The 19,578-nt window shown below is 37.0% G+C and overlaps 1 protein-coding gene across 2 annotated transcripts; it reads left to right on the top strand.

Moving 5' to 3' along the window:
• Window positions 1-1,157: 1,157 nt before the first annotated feature.
• Window positions 1,158-18,257, top strand: SLU7 (spliceosome associated SLU7). Of its 2 annotated transcripts, none has more exons than XM_024750633.1 (16): window positions 1,158-1,226; window positions 3,479-3,664; window positions 4,523-4,676; window positions 5,310-5,390; window positions 5,681-5,845; window positions 7,599-7,667; window positions 10,722-10,769; window positions 10,967-11,098; window positions 11,362-11,459; window positions 11,749-11,816; window positions 11,951-12,090; window positions 12,950-13,111; window positions 15,220-15,324; window positions 15,483-15,554; window positions 15,669-15,782; window positions 16,676-18,257. In XM_024750633.1, exons 1-16 carry the CDS (start codon window positions 1,189-1,191, stop codon window positions 16,853-16,855), a joined length of 1,812 nt encoding a protein of 603 aa, XP_024606401.1. In that variant the 5' UTR covers window positions 1,158-1,188; the 3' UTR covers window positions 16,856-18,257. The 2 variants fall into 2 exon arrangements, with proteins under 2 accessions (XP_024606401.1, XP_024606402.1); XM_024750634.1 differs by having other exon boundaries at window positions 1,161-1,443.
• The last annotated feature ends 1,321 nt before the right edge of the window (window positions 18,258-19,578 follow it).

Below are 19,578 nucleotides of genomic sequence, written 5' to 3'. Positions count from 1 at the left end.
AACTACTGAGCCCGCGTGCCACAACTACTGAGCCCACATGCCTAGAACCCATGCTCCGCAACAAGAGAAGCCACTGCAATGAGAAGCCTGTGCACCGCAACTAAGAGTAGCCCCCACTCGCTGCAACTAGAGAAAGCCCGCGCGCAGCAACGAAGACCCAACACAGCCAAAAATAAATAAAATATATATTAAAAAAAAGCAAAGTGTGAGTGATTCAGACTACTCACTTTCAGACTATTTTCTGACAACTTCTGTCCCTTCAACTATTGCCCTGTAAAATCAAAATTAATATTTACATTCCTATGCTAGGCACTGAACATTCTTAATAAGAAAAAATAGATTATATTACGATGAGATCTCTTATTGAAGCAAGGATGTCACTCTGACATTTGAAAGGAACACATACTGTTTTGAAAAATAAAACGTGACCGGAAGAGAGAGGAAAGGACCAAAAAAAAGGGGGGGGGGGATTCTACTCCAACATTAATATTTTACAGTATTTTATTTCATATTATACTTTAAAGGAAGGTTGAGATGTCATAAATATTACTGTTTTCCCAAAATGGAAATCGTTTTATAGTATTTTTTTCCTAATGGTAAAATACAATATCACATTGGGACGAGGTGTCACAATTACGGAATAATGCCTCATGTTCTCATAGCACCTGGTATACCTTTCATAGCGGCTTTCTAGAACTATACATTTTTGAATAATTCAGTGTCTTTCTCACTCCGTATGATGTAAATTCGAGGAGAGGAAGACTGTGTTTACCTTGTCCCCAGCGTGTTACACTACCTGGCTACTAATTAATGCTAATTTTAACTTTTTTTTTTTTAACTTCACGCACTTCCCCCTTCATTTCACAGCGCTCTAGTGAGGCTTAAGCTGTCGTCTGCTCTCTACTACGTTTTTCTTTGCTTGTTTTGTTTTACGTCGTATGACGCGGCGACTCTTAAAAAAGAGTTTCAAAGAACAGACCGAAAAAGAAGCTGCTCAAACCTAACCCATTCCATAGACCCACAGTAGAGAAACGGACACCGCTCAACATCTCGCGAGACCAGCTCCGCTTGGGATTCTGAGACTCGAAGAGTTCTTAGCGCGCATGTGTGGGTCGTCCGGAAGGTGCCGCAGGGGCTGCTGGGAGAGGGAGGAGGTCAGGAAGTAAACATAGATGGTCGGCTTCCTTCATGTCCGGCTGTCTTGGTGTCAGCAGCGGCGGGACCGGGTAGGGAAATATTGTGAGAACTTCAAGAGGGAGGTGGGTGAGGGTGAAGAACCCCGAGAAGTGGACCAAAGGCTCCTAATTGTTACAAATATCCTTACGAGACTGATGAACGCCACGTTGAGGAGGGAACGGGGACCTAGAAGGAAGCCGCCGTCCTAGGCCTCAGTCATAGTACCTGTGCCCAGTCAGACCAGGACTGTCTTCAGTGGTTTTTAAAGTAAGAATTATAAGATGCCATTGGGGCTTAACTGTCCAGTACAGTAGCTGTTAACTGTTGTGGTTCTTAAGCACTTGAAATGTTGGCTAGTCTGAATACGTGTAAAATCCATGTCACATTTTAAAGACTTAGTTTTTCTAAGTCTAAACAGATTTTTTCCTATGTTGAAATGATAATATGTTGGGTATATTGGGTTAAATACTGCAAAAATAATTTTACCTGTTTCTTTTTACTTTTCTAGTATGGCTGTGGAATATTTTAAATGACATATAGGCCTGGCGTTATATTTCTCTTGGACAGAGCTGCATTAGAGGGTTTTAAGCTTGGGTAGTGGACATGATATGATCAAATCTGTGTTTTGAAAAAATAACACTGCAGTGTGGAAAACTGATTGGAGGGAATTGGGAGAGACTGGTAGGGAAAAGTATTAACACTAAGGTTATTTACAGTAGAAGTAAATGGATTTGAGTGATATTCAGAAGGTGAAAATAACGTTACTTAGTGATGAAATAGGTGTGGGAATTAGCTGGAACACTTATGAAAAGGGATGGATGGTGGTGTCTTTCATCAAGAGAGGGAACAGTGGAAAAAGATTTCATAGAGAAGATTATTAATTTTTTTTAGTTGAAGATTATGAATTTGAATTAAGATTTGTTGAGTTCAGGTTTCTCAGAGACATTTAAGTGGAGGTACTTTGAAGTAAGCAATTGGAATATATTTATTGGAAGCTCAGACAAAAGGTCTGGAGTAGAGAAATAAATTGGAGAGCCAGCAGTTGTATACTGTGGCTATCGAAACCTTGGAAATAGACGAGCTTGTCCTCTGGTGGAGTTTAGAGTGATGAAGAAGGCCCCAGGATTGACCCTTGTGGAATCCAAAATAAAATAACTGGGCAGAAATGGATGAACTTACAAAGGATTCAGGAGAAGCAGCGAGAGGGGTACAAGAAAAACCAGGAGAGTATAATGTCACATAAAGTCAAAGAATAAGAATATATCAAAAGGGGAAGGAACAGAACTGAAAAATGTCCAGAGGACTAGGCACATTGATAACTTAGTGGTATCTTTGGAGTGGGGGGAGGGGTGTGGGAGCTAAATCAGAGTGATTGAGAAGAGAAGCAGAAGATGAGGAAATAGAGACGATGAATATAGGTAAATCTTAAAGCATCCAGTCTTTAAGAGGAACAGAGATAGGACCCTACGTACTCATTAAGGGTTAGTGTGGTAGAAAAGTTTGAGACACTTACGTAGAGAGGAATTCAGGAATATATATGAGAGAAAGAGTCTCATGAAATTTTAAATACATGTGTATGTCTCTCTCCACTTAGAGTTGAGAGAAAAACTGCAACAGTATATAAAGACTTTTGTGGAGGGGAAAGAGACCTTCCCTTACAGATACTATGAAGAATAAGACATAAGTTGAAAAATAATTGATATTACAATTACAAAGGTAGTCTGTACAGAATCTAAGAATAGAGATGTTGTAGTGGGAAGGGAGAGACAGAATATGCTTGTTATCTCTATAATAAAAAAAATTAAAAATAAAATAATTTATATTAGAGTGAAAAAATTTCCAACAAAGAAACTAAAAATAGTGATATAACTAAAGGGGGAGGAGAGATTTAGGAAGATAGGGACCTATGTTAGTGATTAATCTTGTATCAGAGCAAGAAGTTAACTAATAATGTCTAGAATATGAAACATTCTGTATAACACACAGTACGTGTCATTAGAGTGTACTTTTTTTTTTTTTTTTTTTTTTTTGCGGTACGCGGGCCTCTCACTGTTGTGGCCTCTCCCCTTACGGAGCACACGCTCCGGACACGCAGCCTCAGCGGCCATGGTTCAAGGGCCCAGCCGCTCCACGGCATGTGGGATCTTCCCAGACCGGGGCACAAACCCATATCCCCTGCGTCAGCAGGCGGACTCTCAACCACTGCGCCACCAGGGAAGCCCTACAGTGTACTTCTGATAGTTTCACTGGTGAATTCACCAAGGGCTAGCTTATACTAATAGATATTTCTTCCTTTTCATAGAGAAGGCCAGATAACCATGTCAGCTGCAGCCATGGATGCAGGTAATGTGGCCACCCTTTCGGGGTCCAAAGAAATGAGTTTGGAGGAACCAAAGAAGATGACCAGAGAGGACTGGAGAAAGAAGAAGGAGCTAGAAGAACAGCGAAAATTGGGTAATGCCCCTGCAGAAGTTGATGAAGAAGGAAAGTAAGTACTTTAATTTTTTTTGCAAGATCTGTTCAGAATTCAAATAAATGTCTACTTGGTTTACCAATTTCTCATCCTTTGCCTTGACAGGAAGCCATCTTTATCATTTACATCATTTTTGTTTTTATTTATTTTATTAAACTCATATGTATAAGGTTTAGTAATCATAATAATGAAGGACTTGTAATGAATAGCTGAAGTCCTTTTCGGTTTTCCCACTCCCTGTCCTACTCTACACAAGTGACTATAGTTGACCCTTGAACAACACAGGTTTGAAATGTGTGGGTCCACTTATACTCAGATTTTTTTCAATAACTACGTGCAGTACTACACAATCTGCCATGGGTTGAATCCTTGGATTCCAAACCATGGATACAGAGGCCCGACTGTGCAGCTTGAGCATCCGCAGGTTTTGGTATCGGAGGCAGGTCCTGAACCAGTCCCTCTCAGATACTGAGGGATGACTGTACTTGTCAGTCTATTTTGAGTTTTTCTGGTTGATACCTCCACATCTCCAAATAACATACCTATACCATTATTATAATCAACTCTAGACATTATTAGTTCTTGCTCTGATACAAGATTAATCTCACTAACATAGGTCCCTATATTCCTTCATCTCTCCTCCCGCTTTAGTTATATCACTATTTTTAGTTTCTTTGTTGGAAATTTTTTCACTCTAATATAAATTATTTTCTTTATTTTTAATTGTTTTTTTATTATAGAGATAACAAGCATATTCTGCCTTTCTCCTCCCAGTACAGTATCTCTATTCTTAGATTCTGCATAGGCTACCTTTGTAATTGTAATATCAATTATTTTTCAACATTCTGTTAAAAAAATTTTATTTTATTACAGAGACATCAATCCTCATATTCCTCAGTATATTTCTTCAGTGCCATGGTATATTGATCCATCAAAAAGGCCTACTTTAAAGCACCAGAGACCACAGCCAGAGAAACAAAAGCAGTATAGCTCATCTGGAGACTGGTACAAGAGGGGTGTAAAAGAGGTATGTATGCAACTTGTATATATGCATGTGAAAATGGAGATTTTATTTTAAGAACTTAATATAAGAACCTTTAAAGCAATACTATATAAAATAGAAACAGATTATATGACCTTTTATGTGGTATTAAAATTCACAGTACATACTACTTTAGTGTCTATATTTTATAAATTTGATATTGCTGAAATCTTTAAACTTTCTCATTTATAAAAGTGCAGGGTAAGCTGTGACAAAGTGAGAGAGTGGCATGGACATATATACACTACCAAACATAAAATAGATAGCTAGTGGGAAGCAGCCGCATAGCACAGGGAGATCAGCTCTGTGCTTTGTGACCGCCTGGAGGGGTGGGATAGGGAGGGTGGGAGGGAGGGAGATGCAAGAGGGAAGAGATATGGGAACATATGTATATGTATACTGATTCACTTTGTTATAAAGCAGAAACTAACACACCATTGTAAAGCAATTATACTCCAATAAAGATGTAAAAAAAAAAAAAAAGTGGAGATTCTAACTGGTTTTCCTCTTAATGAATAAATCATTTCACTAGACAATATAGGAACGAAAGCCAAAGTTATTTTTAACTTACTCAGATAAATAAAAATTTTCCTTGTTTTTCTTTACATCCATTTATAGAATTCCATAACTACTAAGTACCGTAAAGGAGCATGTGAAAACTGTGGAGCCATGACACACAAAAAGAAAGACTGCTTTGAGGTGAGTTCACCTTTGAGAATTTTGGAAACTGTTGTCAGAGAGTCTCTTTATTCCTGTCAGAGAGCTTCATTCTGTTTTTTAATTACCTATATTTAGGTACAAGTTAAATAAAAATTAATTTGAATGAAATTAGTTTAGCATCATCAGAAGTTTTGCTGGAAGACTAAATGATAATTGAATAAACTATAAAGTCCCATGGTATGTTCACATCCACTCTGTAAAGATTATATGAAGTTTTCCTCTGGGCTATAGATACTTAGGAAAAGATTTAATCTTATTGTGTTTTCCAGAGACCTAGGCGAGTTGGAGCAAAATTTACAGGTACTAATATAGCTCCAGATGAACACGTCCAGCCTCAGCTGATGTTTGACTATGATGGGAAGAGGGATCGGTGGAACGGCTACAATCCAGAAGAACACATGAAAATTGTAGAAGAGTATGCGAAAGTTGATCTGGTGAGCACAGTTCACTGCTTTCCTGCTATCCTTAAAGAATGTACATTTTGCTGTATCTCTAATTTAGCAACTCTATTTTTTGAGTCTTCAAGCAGTATAAAAATGATGGCATTTTTATTATTGTAGTAGTAGTAAGCCTAATTGAATAGTGAAATAAACAGTGTGCTAGCCCTATTTGGCAGCAATTTCTTTTTATTTCATTCTTATATTGTCCTTTACTCCATGACTTAGGTTGTAAAAAGTACTGGAAGCATTAGAACAGATTAGTGTCCAAAGCTTTTTCCTTTCTTTTAGAAACTCTTGGCCCCCAGACTATATCTTGCCTATGGGCCTGTTTTATACTTGTCTCACATAGCATTTCAGGGTGGGGGAAGGGGAAGAGGATAAGTCATTTCAGAAAATTGAATTTTATTTTAATTTAACCTAAATTTTTTCTGTTATGATTTCACCTACTCACTCTCATTTTTCAAACACCACAGGCACATTGCTTTTTTTGTTTTTGTTTTTAAGTAAACATTTAAAATCATGGGATTTCACATAAAAATCTGAATTTTATATTTCTTGAACAGTGAAATATGCAGTAATCCTGGGCCAGCCTGGAGAGGTCAGTCATCTCGAGTCAGGTGGCACCTTGTCAGCAGGGATTGTTCTCTGCAGTTTACCCCTGGTGGTGTCTAACTTGGTTTACATTAATGCCTGGTTCAAACAGGAGTTTGTAACTCCTGTTTAAATATGGCTGATTGAATCCAACTCATTTTCATTTTTTGTTTTTTGGGGGGGTTTTTTGTTTTCGGGTTTTTTTAACTTAATTTTTTTATACAGCAGGTTCTTATTAGTTATCTATTTTATACATATTAGTGTATATATGTCAATCCCAATCTCCCAATTCATCCTGTTTTTTTGTTTTTTAATTTAGTTTTTTTTATTGAATGAAAGAGTCATTAAATTCTACAGTGCCTTACAATTTTCAGAAGTTTCACACACATGATTTCATATAATCCTATAATAACCCCCCTTTTTAAAATTTCCTACCCTTCTATTACCCCTCCCCCCTTTCCTCTATTCATTGCTAACCACTAGTTAGTTCTCTATGAGTGTGCTTCTTTCTTGTTTTATTCAGCAGTTGTATTTTTTTAGATTCCACATACAAGTAATATACAGTATTTGTCTTTCTCTTTCTGACCTATTTCACTTAACATAATGCCATCCAAGTCCATCCATGTTGCTGCAAATGACAAAATTTCATTCTTTATGCCTAAATATTCCATTGTATATATATTCCACACATCTTCTTTATCCATTCATGTTTTTTTTTATTAATTTTTATTGGAGTATAGTTGCTTTACAATGCTGTATTCGTTTCTGAGGTACAGCAGAGTGAATCAGTTATACATATACACGTATCTACTCCTTTTTAGATTTCCTTCCCATTTAAGTCACCACAGAGCATTCAGTAGAGTTGGGGGGGGTTTTGTTCGTTTAGTTTTTGGCCACACTGCATGGCTTTTGGGATCTTAGTTCCCAGACCAGGGATCAAACCCAGCCCCTTGGCAGTGAGAGTGCAAAATCCTAACCACTGGACCACTAGGGAATTCGTTGTAACTCCTGCTCTTTAGGAGCCAGAGGTCTAGAGCTACAAAACATGACCTTGTCCAGTGACCTTTACTGAAAACAATAAACGTACGCATTTTACACATATAAAAATTAAATGTTCATTTGACTAAGTAAATTTCAAATGTTTCTTTTTTCTTAGGCAAAACGAACGTTGAAAGCCCAAAAACTCCAAGAAGAATTAGCCTCAGGAAAATTAGTGGAACAGGCTGTAAGTAATAAAAATGATCATTAAAAAAAAATTCAAACTCCTAGTAACCAAAAAATGAAGATTGAAACAAAAAATTCATTTTATATCTCTCAAGTTAGAAAAGATTTTAGGGAGAGAGAAGTGCTATTGAGGAGAAAGAGTAAAACTGACTTATAGGGTTCATGCGACTATAAATTGATGCAATCATTTTGGAGAGAATATTGCCATAAAACATTTATATACCTTTTCTGGAATTAAATGAGTAAATCCATCCATCCTAAATTTTTTCTAGTGTTCAGAAAAGTCATTATGCACAAAGATGTTCACTGCAGCACTTTTTACAACAGCAAGAAATTGAAATAGTTTAATAGGGAATTAGTGAAGTGAGCTATCCTTCCTCTGCATGATAGAATGTAAAATGACTTTTGTCAAAACTTTGTAACAACACTGGCTAACACTTATATTTTAATGACACATGTAAAATATTACAATATTACCACACAGGGAAGACGACCAGAACACCAGTTCTCATTTAATATAGAATTAGTGAATTTTTCTTTTTATTTCTTTATTTTAGTATTTCCCACATTCTCCATAATGAACATGTAATAATTTTATAGCTAGGCAAAAAATTTTCAAACTAACAAAAAAGATGTATTGCAGACAGGTTTTTTCCTTTTTTTTCTTCCAGTCAGTCAACTTAATAGAGTATATTATACTTATTAGAGTTGTGAAAATTTCATTTAACAAGTTAATGGCATAAGTAAATAATAAACATTTTCTAGTTGTTGAGTTTAAACTTCTAAAAGGGACCCTTAGCAAGTATAAGTACAAAGAAAACACAACTAGGTAAGTTAATCACCAAGTCTGAGCAGTCACAGAAGCTACCTATCAGGCAGGTTCAAAGCACAAGTTAACAGACAGATAATGTTAAAACCCAGCTCTGCCCCTGGCTAGCTAGGTGGTCCTAGAAAAATTAATTTGCGTCTCTGAGCCTCAGTTGATCATCTCTAAAGCAGAGATAACAACACCTACCCCCACCAGGAGGTTTAGCATACATATCACAGAGTAAACACTTGGTAATTTGTAGCTGTTGTTAATCATTACCAACTCTGGAAAAAAGAAGAGGGCCTTTTTCTGTTTTTCTAACATATTCTTTGTTGTTGTTTATTGTAAACATATTATAATTTATTTTCCCAGTAAGCATACTTACTGGGAAAGTAAGTATGAATTTTGCCCATTTGGATATGAAGATTAACTGCATATAGCAGAGCTATGTGTACTATAGAGATTTAGCTGTCTGTGTAGCAATATAAATGTCCTTTGTTGAACTGGCAACTTGTAAGAACTCCAAAATATATATATATATTTAAAATTCCCAATTTTGAAGGCAACAAATATTCAGAAAAAGTACACAGAAAATTATAAATAAGAAAAATATCCCCTATGTTAACTGTTAACATTTTCAAGTAGGCCTTTCAGTGTCCCAGTACACCCCCCACATACATCCATGGATGTGTGTGATTATCATACAACATGTTTTTTAAATGGATTCATCTTTACATACTCACTTATCACCTACTCTTTCAATTTAACAATATACAGTGCAGTGAGGACTTGTTCTCCGTATCATTAAATGTAGACCTGTAACATTTATTTGTATATAAATTCACATGGTTCAGTAATCAAAATAATTTAAGAAGATAGATGTGCCTCCATCCACCCTATCTCTAAACCTCACCCCCCATAACCATTTTTTTTTTTTTTGTGGTATGCGGGCCTCTCACTGTCGTGGCCTCTCCCGTTGCGGAGCACAGGCTCCAGACGTGCAGGCTCAGCAGCCATAGCCCACGGGCCCAGCCGCTCTGCAGCATGTGGGATCCTCCCGGACCGGGGCACGAACCTGTGTCCCCTGCATCGGCAGGCGGACTCTCAACCACTGTGCCACCAGGGAAGCACCCCCCATAACCATTTTTATTTTTCTTACAGATCCTTTCAGAGTTTGTTGTGTAAATACAAACAAATACAAATATGTAATCTTATTCCCATCCTTCCCTCTTTTTTTTCCCCCCAAAAAAATGGTAGCAAAGTATATGTGTTTTTCCACACCTTGGACAGAATGACTTTAATGGTTGTTCAGTGTTTATTGAGTGCAATATTTTATATAACCAATCATCTCTTGTTGATCTGTTTTTTTCCTAATTATTTGTACAATACCCAACACTAGATTCTTATAAGGCTTTATATAATAGACATTTTTTCTTTATGATAAATTCCTAAAAGTGTAATTATTGATGCACTGAATATGTATATGTAAAATTTGATGACTTTAAAAAAAAAAATTTTGATGACTTATCACTTAGCTAGCATTCAGAAAGCCTGTACAAATTTTTGCTTCCACCAATATACCATATATATATATATTTTTTTTTATACACACGTTTCCACATCCCCCCACTAATGGTATAAGGTATTGTTTTAAACGTGTGAAGCCTTTTTAAAAGGACATGATGAAGTACTGAGCACTTTGCTCTCAGCATTTTGTGGAGATAGAGAATATCGTGACCAACTGCTAATGAAGAAAGAGTGTCTTTGAGGCAAGGATTTTGCACGCTTCTTAAATCACAGCGTGTTGTCACCTGAGTAGATTTCTTCAATGCCTAAATTTTACAAAGGCTGTTTTGGCTCTAAAGATACTTATTACATGATCCTGGTAACTTTTCTTTTTGGCCTTAATAGAAAAACAGTGAAGTTTAATGAAAATGTTATGTCTGAAGATTGAATACATATGAAATGAATATTTTTTAGGTATACTGATCAACTTAATCTTTCTATTACATTTGTGTGATTATAGTCCTATCATCAATGAAAATTTTGGATTTGTAGACAACCTAATAAAATTATTCACAATGACATACTTGTATTCAAAACTTATGTGCTCGCTACAAGTGAGAAATATAAGAATTTGTTCAGTTAAATTTGTTATATTATTTTAACTATGTTTTTAAAGTGTTAAATAATCAATTGATTCAGTGGAATACAATTACAGATTCGTTTCCTTCTTTCGTGACACAGAATTCTCCAAAACACCAGTGGGGAGAAGAGGAACCAAATTCTCAGACGGTAGTAAATATATGCCCTATCTGGATATACATGAAATTTTTAAAGTTCTGATGGCTAATATTAATAGTAATATATAATTCATAATAATAATAGGTTTAAAGAACACAGTGAGTAAGGGTTTGGTTAAAGGGAAAACAAGAACTAGATGCTGCTCTTTTTTTCTTAAAAATTTTTTTCCCTCTCTCTTCCTCTTTCAGGAAAAAGATCATAACAGTGAAGATGAGGATGAAGATAAATATGCAGATGACATTGACATGCCTGGACAGAATTTTGACTCTAAGAGACGAATTACTGTCCGGAATCTCAGGATTCGAGAAGATATTGCAAAAGTAAGCCTTGCCAACTCAACATACATATTCAAAAAATATTTGTCTTCCCAGCCTAAATTTTGTCTACTAATATGGTACCTCGGTAGTATATGGGTAATATAGTCAGTCATTCCAAGGTTAGGTGTCATTCCGGTTTTCTTTCTCTTCACCTGTACCCCAGACATGCACACACACATTTAGTTGGCTCCTCCTACTAGTCTGCTGAAATCTTCTTTGATGAAAGTAAACATTAACACAGTCTTAAAATATTTTTTTCCTTCTAGTATTTGCGGAATTTAGATCCAAATTCTGCTTACTATGATCCCAAAACCAGAGCGATGAGAGAGAATCCCTATGCCAATGCAGGAAAGAATCCAGATGAGTAAGTACCAAGTTCAATGTAAAGATTTCAAGAGGGCGGCTGGGCCCGTGAGCTATGGCCACTGAGCCTGTGCGCCTGGAGCCTGTGCTCCGCAATGGGAGAGGCCACAACAGTGAGAGGCCCACGTACCGCAAAAAAAAAAAAAAAAAAATTTCAAGGTAGGGGAGGGGAGCTTTTATTCATAAACCACAATCTGAATTAAAATGAGCATCACCTATGGTCAGGTCAGAGAAGAATTTCTTTAAAGAAATCAATCTCTGAAACAGTTTTTTTTAATTTGTGTTTACAGAGTGAGCTACGCGGGGGATAACTTTGTTAGATACACAGGTGATACCATTTCAATGGCTCAGACACAATGTAAGTGTTTTCTCTATGTCAAGGTATTTTGTATCAGCTCATAAGAAATTTAGGGGCATTTTTTAAAGCTTGTTTCCAAGAAGCATGAAAACAATGTAGGTGACAGCTCATTACGATGTTTTTAATTACCCTAGTGTTTGCTTGGGAAGCCTATGACAAGGGGTCTGAAGTGCATCTGCAAGCTGATCCTACAAAACTAGAGCTGTTGTATAAGTCCTTCAAAGTCAAGAAAGAAGACTTCAAAGAACAGCAGAAAGAAAGCATCCTGGAAAAGGTAATTTTGACCAAACTGCTAAAGGAAGACATTTCTTAAATAGAAATTATCAGTTAATAAACATCTGATTTACATTTGGAATACAATATACAGTCCATTTTAATCCATTAGGATTAGTCCTGTCCTTCCACTGATGCAATCAATTGGTATACAGTATCAGTGAAACTATATCAGTGAGCTTTTGCAGCAAAACAAATCACCTCAAAATGTAATAGTTTAAAAAAAAAATAGTTTAAATAAACGTTTCTTATTTCTCACCATTTTGTATGCCAGCTGGGTCTCCTGGTCTGAGTCTGACTATCTGAAGTTGGATGATCTAGAATGGCCTCACTTTGGTTTCTAGCAGTTAGCAGCCCTCATCTGTCCTGAGAAGGCCCACCTGGAACAGCTCATCTCTGCCCCACATGGGTTCTTATCCTCTGATAGGCTAGCCCAGCTTCTTTACATGGCATTCTCAGGATACCAGAAACTAGCAACAAAGTGTGCCCCAGTGCACAAGTGTTTTTCAGGTCTTTGCTTACATCATATTTGCCAGTGTTCCATAGGCCAGAACAAGTAGCCTGGCCAGGCCCAGATTCAAGGGAAGGGGCAGCAAAGTCATGTGGCAAATGGGCATGCACAGAGGATAAGGGGAATTTTATGAGCATTTTGTAATTTACCACACTCAACAGATGAGTAGCAATTGAGACATCTTTTATTTGCCTGTGAAAATTTGGTGACATTTTTTTCACTGTGTTTTGTATAACAAAGCCCATGAAGAATAGTCCTCTAATCTTCCTGATTGGAAATAAACCCTTCAGTAGAGATTTGAATGCAAATCTTTGTAAAATATATTTAATAATGTTCAATGTCCTTTTAGTACGGTGGCCAAGAACACTTGGATGCCCCTCCAGCTGAACTGCTTTTAGCTCAGACCGAAGACTACGTGGAGTACTCAAGACATGGGACAGTCATCAAAGGACAGGAGCGGGCTGTTGCCTCCTCCAAGTATGAGGAGGATGTGAAGATCCACAATCATACTGTATGTGTTCAACCAGAATTATTTTTGTATCCTTGTTAGCATTTTGCTCTGGATTGTATTTTTCATTAGTAAGTCGTTGTGTTTCATTTTGTTTTTTTGCATTTTAACTTTGTCTTATTTTTTAATACAATTTTTAAAGGTTATACAGCATTTACAGTTATTACAAAATATTGGCTGTATTCCCCACATAGTACAATACATCCTTGTAGCCTGTCTTACACCCAGTAGTTTATACCTTCCACTCCCCGACCCCTATATACTGCTTCTCCCCTCCTCCCCACTGGTAACCACTAGTTTGTTCTCTATATCTGTGAGTCTGCTTCTTTTTTTGTTATATTCACTAGTCGTATTTTTTAGATTCCACATGTCAGTGATATCATACAGTATTTGTCTTTCTCTGTCTGACTTATTGCACTTAGCATAATGCCCTTCGAGTCCGTCCATGTTGCTGCAGATGGTAAAATTTTGTTCTTTTTTATGGCTGAGTAGTTTGCCATTGTATATATGTACACCACATCTTTATTCATTCATCTGTTGATGGGCATTTAGGTTGCTTCCATATCTTGGCAATTGTAAATAATGCTACTGTGAACATTGGGGTGCATGTATCTTTTCGAATTAGTTTTTTGTGTTTATCAGATATATACCCAGGAGTGGAACTGCTGGGTCATATGGTAGTTTTATTTTTAGTTTTTTTGAGAAAGCTCCATACTGTTTGCCACAGTGGCTGCACCAATTGCTGTTTTATGAAATTTTCCCAAAATGTGACAGAATACTATTATTTTTACTCATATACCCACCATCTAGATTCAAATTTTTTTTTACAGATCGCCATATACGCTTTGCCTAGAAGAGTGTGTGTGTGTGTGTGTGTGTGTGTGAGAGAGAGAGTGTGTGTAAGTAACTATATTTTTATGACTGAAACATTTGGAAATTACAGATATCATGACATTTCACCCATAACACTGTATCATGTACCCTAAAATTAAGGATGTTCTCCTATATAACTACATTACCATTATCACACTTCAGAAAATTGACATTAATGCCTTAATATCACCTAATCTCTAGTCCTTTATCACATTTTCCAAAATATACCCCAAAATGCCTTTAAATAACTGTTTGGGTTTTTTTGGTTGGAGTGGGGATAACTGTTTTGTGCGTGAGTGTGAGACACAGATTCCAGTCACAGCTTACGTTTATTTTGTTATTTGGTTATTATCTCTCTTTTTTCTAGCATGTATCTCCCCTTTGTCACGACAGTGACTCTAACAGATCATGCCAGTTATCTTGTAAACTGTCTCATATCCTGTATTTGACTGGTTCCTAGTGATATATAACTTATTCCTGTATTCCCTGTATTTCCTATAAACAGGAATTCAGATCTAAAGGCTTGATTAAAGTTAACAGGAACACTTCATAGGTGATACAGTGTATGTCATATTGCATCGCATGATAAAGCATATAATTTGCTGTACTTTAAGTACCCAAACTACACTTGTCTCTCTAAGTAAGAGTCAAAAACCTAGCTACCTAATAGGAGCTAGGCCAGTAATCATAGATGAGTGAAATGAGCCAGGCAAATTTTATAAACTAGAGAACACAAGCCCTGTCTAATAGGGGCATCCACTGGTCAGCAACAGCCAGTTATTGACAAGTGGGAATGTGAGCCCAGAATTTCCCAGTCCTCAATTTTTCAAGAGAAGTCAGATAGCCTAAATTTTTTAATTTTGGGGGGGCATAGAATGTAAGACCGTTGTAACCACACCTTCTCCCTGTTAGTTAGCCCTAGCATCCCAATAATTTTCCTCCTTTTATCACCAGTATATGAGAATAACCAACAAGGACCTACTGTATAGCACAGGGGACTATACTCAATATTCTGTAATAACCTATAAGAGGAAAGAATCTGAAAATGAATATATTTATAACTGAATCACTGTGCTGTACACCTAAAACTAACACGACATGGTAAATCAACTATACTTCAATTTTTAAAAACAAATTAATTAATGATAGAATTTTTTTAAAAAAAGAAAGAAAAACAGTATATGAGAGACCCTGGTTTCAGGTTCATTTTTAAATAACCTCTCTGTGTCTCTCTGCAGCATATCTGGGGCTCTTATTGGAAAGAAGGCCGTTGGGGATACAAATGCTGTCACTCTTTTTTCAAGTATTCCTATTGTACTGGCGAAGCTGGGAAGGAGACTGCTGTAAGTAATTGCCCTCTAGTGCTTAAAAGTGAACAATAGCCAAAGTTCTTAAGTCAAAATTTATATGAAACATATATTTTTATGTTTCAAATTTTAACTTTTTCTTAGATGACTGGTAACTATGACTCTCAAGTTAGATTACATATATTTTCCCACAGAATTCAGAGGAGTGTATTATAAATGATACAACTGGAGAAGAATCTGTGAAAAAACCTCAGACCCTCATGGAGGTAAGTCCATGATCAGTTGTCCTGAATTTTTAAGTCTTGGAGGGAGGACTTTAAAACTTGTGCTAGAACTTTGTTTTGGCAGTAACAACACTATATTTGCATCCTCGCAATCAGATGCATCAGGAAAAACTAAAAGAGGAGAAAAAGAAGAAAAAGAAGAAGAGGAAGCATCGAAAGAGCAGTTCAGAGAGTGATGACGAAGAAAAGAAACATGAAAAATTGAAAAAGGTACTTTGTGAAGGCTAAATAAACAGTAAAAGTGACCACAGCATTCTTTATTTGTAGCGACCTTAGGAAATTCTCTAGTCCTATTTACAAGCTCATTTTAAAAATGAGCAAATGAGCCCCTAGTCTGGGTGATTTGCTCAGGTCATCTATCAGGTGTAGAATACAAATAGAGATTTTGTGTGTCTCGGTATTGCCTGCTTCTTGAACTATTTGTTGAATATCACTAATGCACAGAAGAAAAATGCTTGGTATAGTTGTTATTTTAGAGTTATGACATGTTCGCCAGAGAGACTTGCCATCTGGCTCTATAATTTGTAAGTTTCAGCAAGTCTTGGGAAAAGTCAGAATTGCAGTCTCCACCAAAAAGCATCAGTTGCCGGCTTCTGTCAGTAAAATAAACCTCATTCAATTTTCGTTGTTAAATAAAATTTCTTTGAAATTTCATTGAAAATGTCATAGAATGTATTGTGCTCTATGAAAATGTACGAGCCAAATAGTGATTAGTTGTAGCTTGACAGCGAAAGGGCTGACTCGCAAGCTCTTCCAGGCAATCTAGGTTTTTTGTTGTTTTTGGTTTTTTTGCGGTACGCGGGCCTCTCACCATTGTGGCGTCTCCCGTTGCGGAGCACAGGCTCCAGACGCGCAGGCTCAGCGGCCATGGCGCACGGGCCCAGCCACTCCGCGGCATGTGGGATCTTCCTGGACCAGGGCACGAACCCGTGTCCCCTGCATCGGCAGGCGGACTCTCAACCACTGTGCCACCAGGGAAGCCCACAATCTAGGTTTTTGATGTAGTAGTTCATACTCAGTGGGGTCTTCTGGTACTCTACCACTTTTGCACAAAAGAGATCTGATGTAGAGCCACGGTACTCATTTCTTTCTTCTCACTATAGGCACTGAATGCAGAGGAGGCCCGTCTTCTTCATGTCAAGGAGATCATGCAGATTGATGAGAGGAAGCGGCCTTACAGTAGCATATATGAAACTCGGGAACCCACTGAAGAGGAAATGGAGGCCTACAGAATGAAGCGTCAGAGGCCAGATGACCCCATGGCCTCCTTCCTCGGACAGTAGTAACTGGTCGCAGATGGTCACCGAAGATAGACTCTGCTGATACATTCTTTTAGATTCTTGCTGATGATTATCAATGGAAAAATCTGTATCTACTCTCCTTGCTGCCTGACTTTAAAGCATCCAGAAGACTTATAGTAAATTCATTCCTTTCCATACTGAAGAAACAGAGAAGAAAAAAAAAGCGGTATATTAAGTGCAGATTAAGATTTTATTTCCAATTTTATATTAATGATGTGGAAAAAGGTCTTGGCTCTCCACCTATCACAAATATCTTAACATTTATTTATTAAGTTTCAAACTTCATTTCCTCAATTTTTATGGCCCTTTATCTAGTGTTAGCACTCATTTTGAAGGCAGTTAGTTACTCTTTCTCAAAACAAGGGCTTCAGTTTTTTTAAATTAGTAGTAACTATAACACTAGTTATTTGATAATCATTTCTTTTTGCCTTCTCGGATTTTTCTGATCTGAAGCTAATATCCTATCTTGAGCTCTGGGTTACTGAAAGGACTGTAGAACGTGTGAAAACTTTATCCCTGATGTCAGTCTGTGTAGTAATAATCCTGTTTTCCACTTGGTTATAAAATTTTGATTTTCAGAACATTTCCTTGTATCTTATACTCAGAACTAAATGCGTTAGGCTTTACATGGAAAAAAAACTATTTTGTCACCCTTGAGTCAGTGTTAGTACTAGGTCTTTTACCATTCTAGACATGAGTGTTTAGACACAGAAATCCTTTTCTTTAGCATAGAGGATATGGTCTGGGATACTAATTGCTGTTTTAATTGTGATTGCCTTTATATAACAATCATGAATATTAGATTTTTAAAAGATTATAGAATAACTCTTGTACCTAATCTTCATAGCCAGCAGGTGTCTTTTTGTAAAATTTGCAAAAAGCAAAACCTGAAGTTGAAGGTTTCTTCAAAGAATTACAAGTATAGCTTGTAGGGCTATTAGTAACTGAGATTGCTGCAATTTTTAGCCTTCTTCTAAGAACACTGTGAAGATAGTACTGACAGTGAGAGTGGGATCAGTGAAAACAGCCTGTTTAAAACCCCTGACACAAGGACATTGACTTTTAACAGCTCACTGGCTTTTCTAAACTACCAAAACCCACTAGAATATTGCATTAAGTTAGCATCTCAGAAATAGTGCTGGTGCGAGAGTAACTGAATCAGATTGTCAAATTCTGTGGATATACATGGTATCTAGATTCAGACCAGTATGAAATTAAAACAGCAATGCAAATACATCGAATTCTTACCTACTTTAAGAGTGTCAAAAATTTACATTTTCATATTCCTACCTTAACATAGACTTGTTCAACATAGTCTGATATTAGTGTCTATTTTGTATTTTATTTATCTTTTGTTGATAAAGATGTATAACTGAGAATACTTGACTGTGAGTGGTTTGCAGCATTATTTCAAATATTTGGGGACTTTGCTGGTGGTCCAGTGGGTAAGACTCCACGCTCCCAGTGCAGGGGGCCCAGGTTCGATCTCTGGTCCGGGAATCAGATCCCACGTGCATGCCGCAACTAAGAGTCCACGTGCCACAACTAAAGATCCCGCATGCTGCAACCAAGACCTGGCACAGCCTCAATAAATAAATAATATTTAACAAAAAAAAAAAAACAAATACCTGGCAGACAAGTGATCTATAGGACTGGCAAGAAGCCTGGGTTAGCTTCTGTGTGTTTGAATTAGAAAATTTCAGGAGGGACTTCCCTGGTGGTCCAGTGGGTAAGACTCCACGCTCCCAATGCAGGGGGTCTGGGTTCGATCCCTGGTCGGGGAACTAGATCCCACATGCATGTTGCAACTAAGAGTGCACGTGCTGCAACTAAAAAAAAGATCATGCAACTGAAGATCCCACGTGCCACAACTAAGACCCAGCACAGCCTAAATAAATATTTTTTTAAACAATTTCAGGACTCTAAAAAATGTGTCACCTAACATTTCTGTTAGGGCTTCTGTTCCCTCTTCTTGAAACCTAATTTACTCTGATTTTAGGAAGAATTCTATAATATATGAAATCATGTCTTATTTCTGTTTCATTTTGGATAAAAGGTAAATCTAGGACATTCCTCAAGATAATGAACTTTGATTTTATTATCTCAATTATAGCTGCCTTTTGAGTGCTGGAACTATGTAATGTTTTCACATGTTATCTCCTCAAAAGAATTTCATGGGGTGAGTAATGGATGATATCCATATTTCACAGTAAGCATAAGGACTTAAATGAGTCCAGGTGGTTTGCTAAGTCCTAACAGTAAAAAGTGTTGGGGCCAGAACATAAACCCAAGTCTCTGACTCTAAAGCCTACTCCTTTCTCTAGCATTTAAGGCCCAGGTTTCTGGGCCAAGCTGGTCTTTTGCAATTTCTTTCACTGACAGAAACTTTAAGCAGGCTCTCAATCTTTTTATCAGGTTCACTCTCAATACCTGAAAATAAAGTATCTGTCCCACATTCTTTGACACTTCCCCCTCCCCCAGCCTTGTGGGATGCTTCTCCCAAGACTAACTATACAAAAATGAGTAAAATGTGATTTCATTAAATACCCTCAAAATAGGAAAGAGGGCTATATTTAGATTTGTTTCTTTCAACTTTTTCTCATTTCTACTTTAGGGTTTTTCTCAGCAATCTCTCTAATATGGGTTTATTTATCTAGGAGTCTGTTGTTAAAAAGAATTTTAAATAAAATTTAAAATCGTTTCTC

This window comes from Neophocaena asiaeorientalis, unplaced genomic scaffold (assembly GCF_003031525.2).
Source record: "Neophocaena asiaeorientalis asiaeorientalis breed wild unplaced genomic scaffold, Neophocaena_asiaeorientalis_V1.1 scaffold527, whole genome shotgun sequence".
In the NCBI taxonomy this organism is placed as follows: domain Eukaryota; kingdom Metazoa; phylum Chordata; class Mammalia; order Artiodactyla; family Phocoenidae; genus Neophocaena; species Neophocaena asiaeorientalis.
This window is presented reverse-complemented; position numbering and strand designations above follow the sequence as displayed.

What these genes read in the sequence shown, in the direction of transcription:
- SLU7 (XM_024750633.1), top strand. Translation starts at nt 1,189, where the DNA reads ATGTCCGGCTGTCTTGGTGTCAGCAGCGGCGGGACCGG. An exon ending in TTCGAGAAGATATTGCAAAA is followed by an intron (nt 11,099 to 11,361) that starts GTAAGCCTTGCC and finishes TTTTCCTTCTAG; the next exon opens with TATTTGCGGAATTTAGATCC. An exon ending in AAGCTGGGAAGGAGACTGCT is followed by an intron (nt 15,325 to 15,482) that starts GTAAGTAATTGC and finishes ATTTTCCCACAG; the next exon opens with AATTCAGAGGAGTGTATTAT.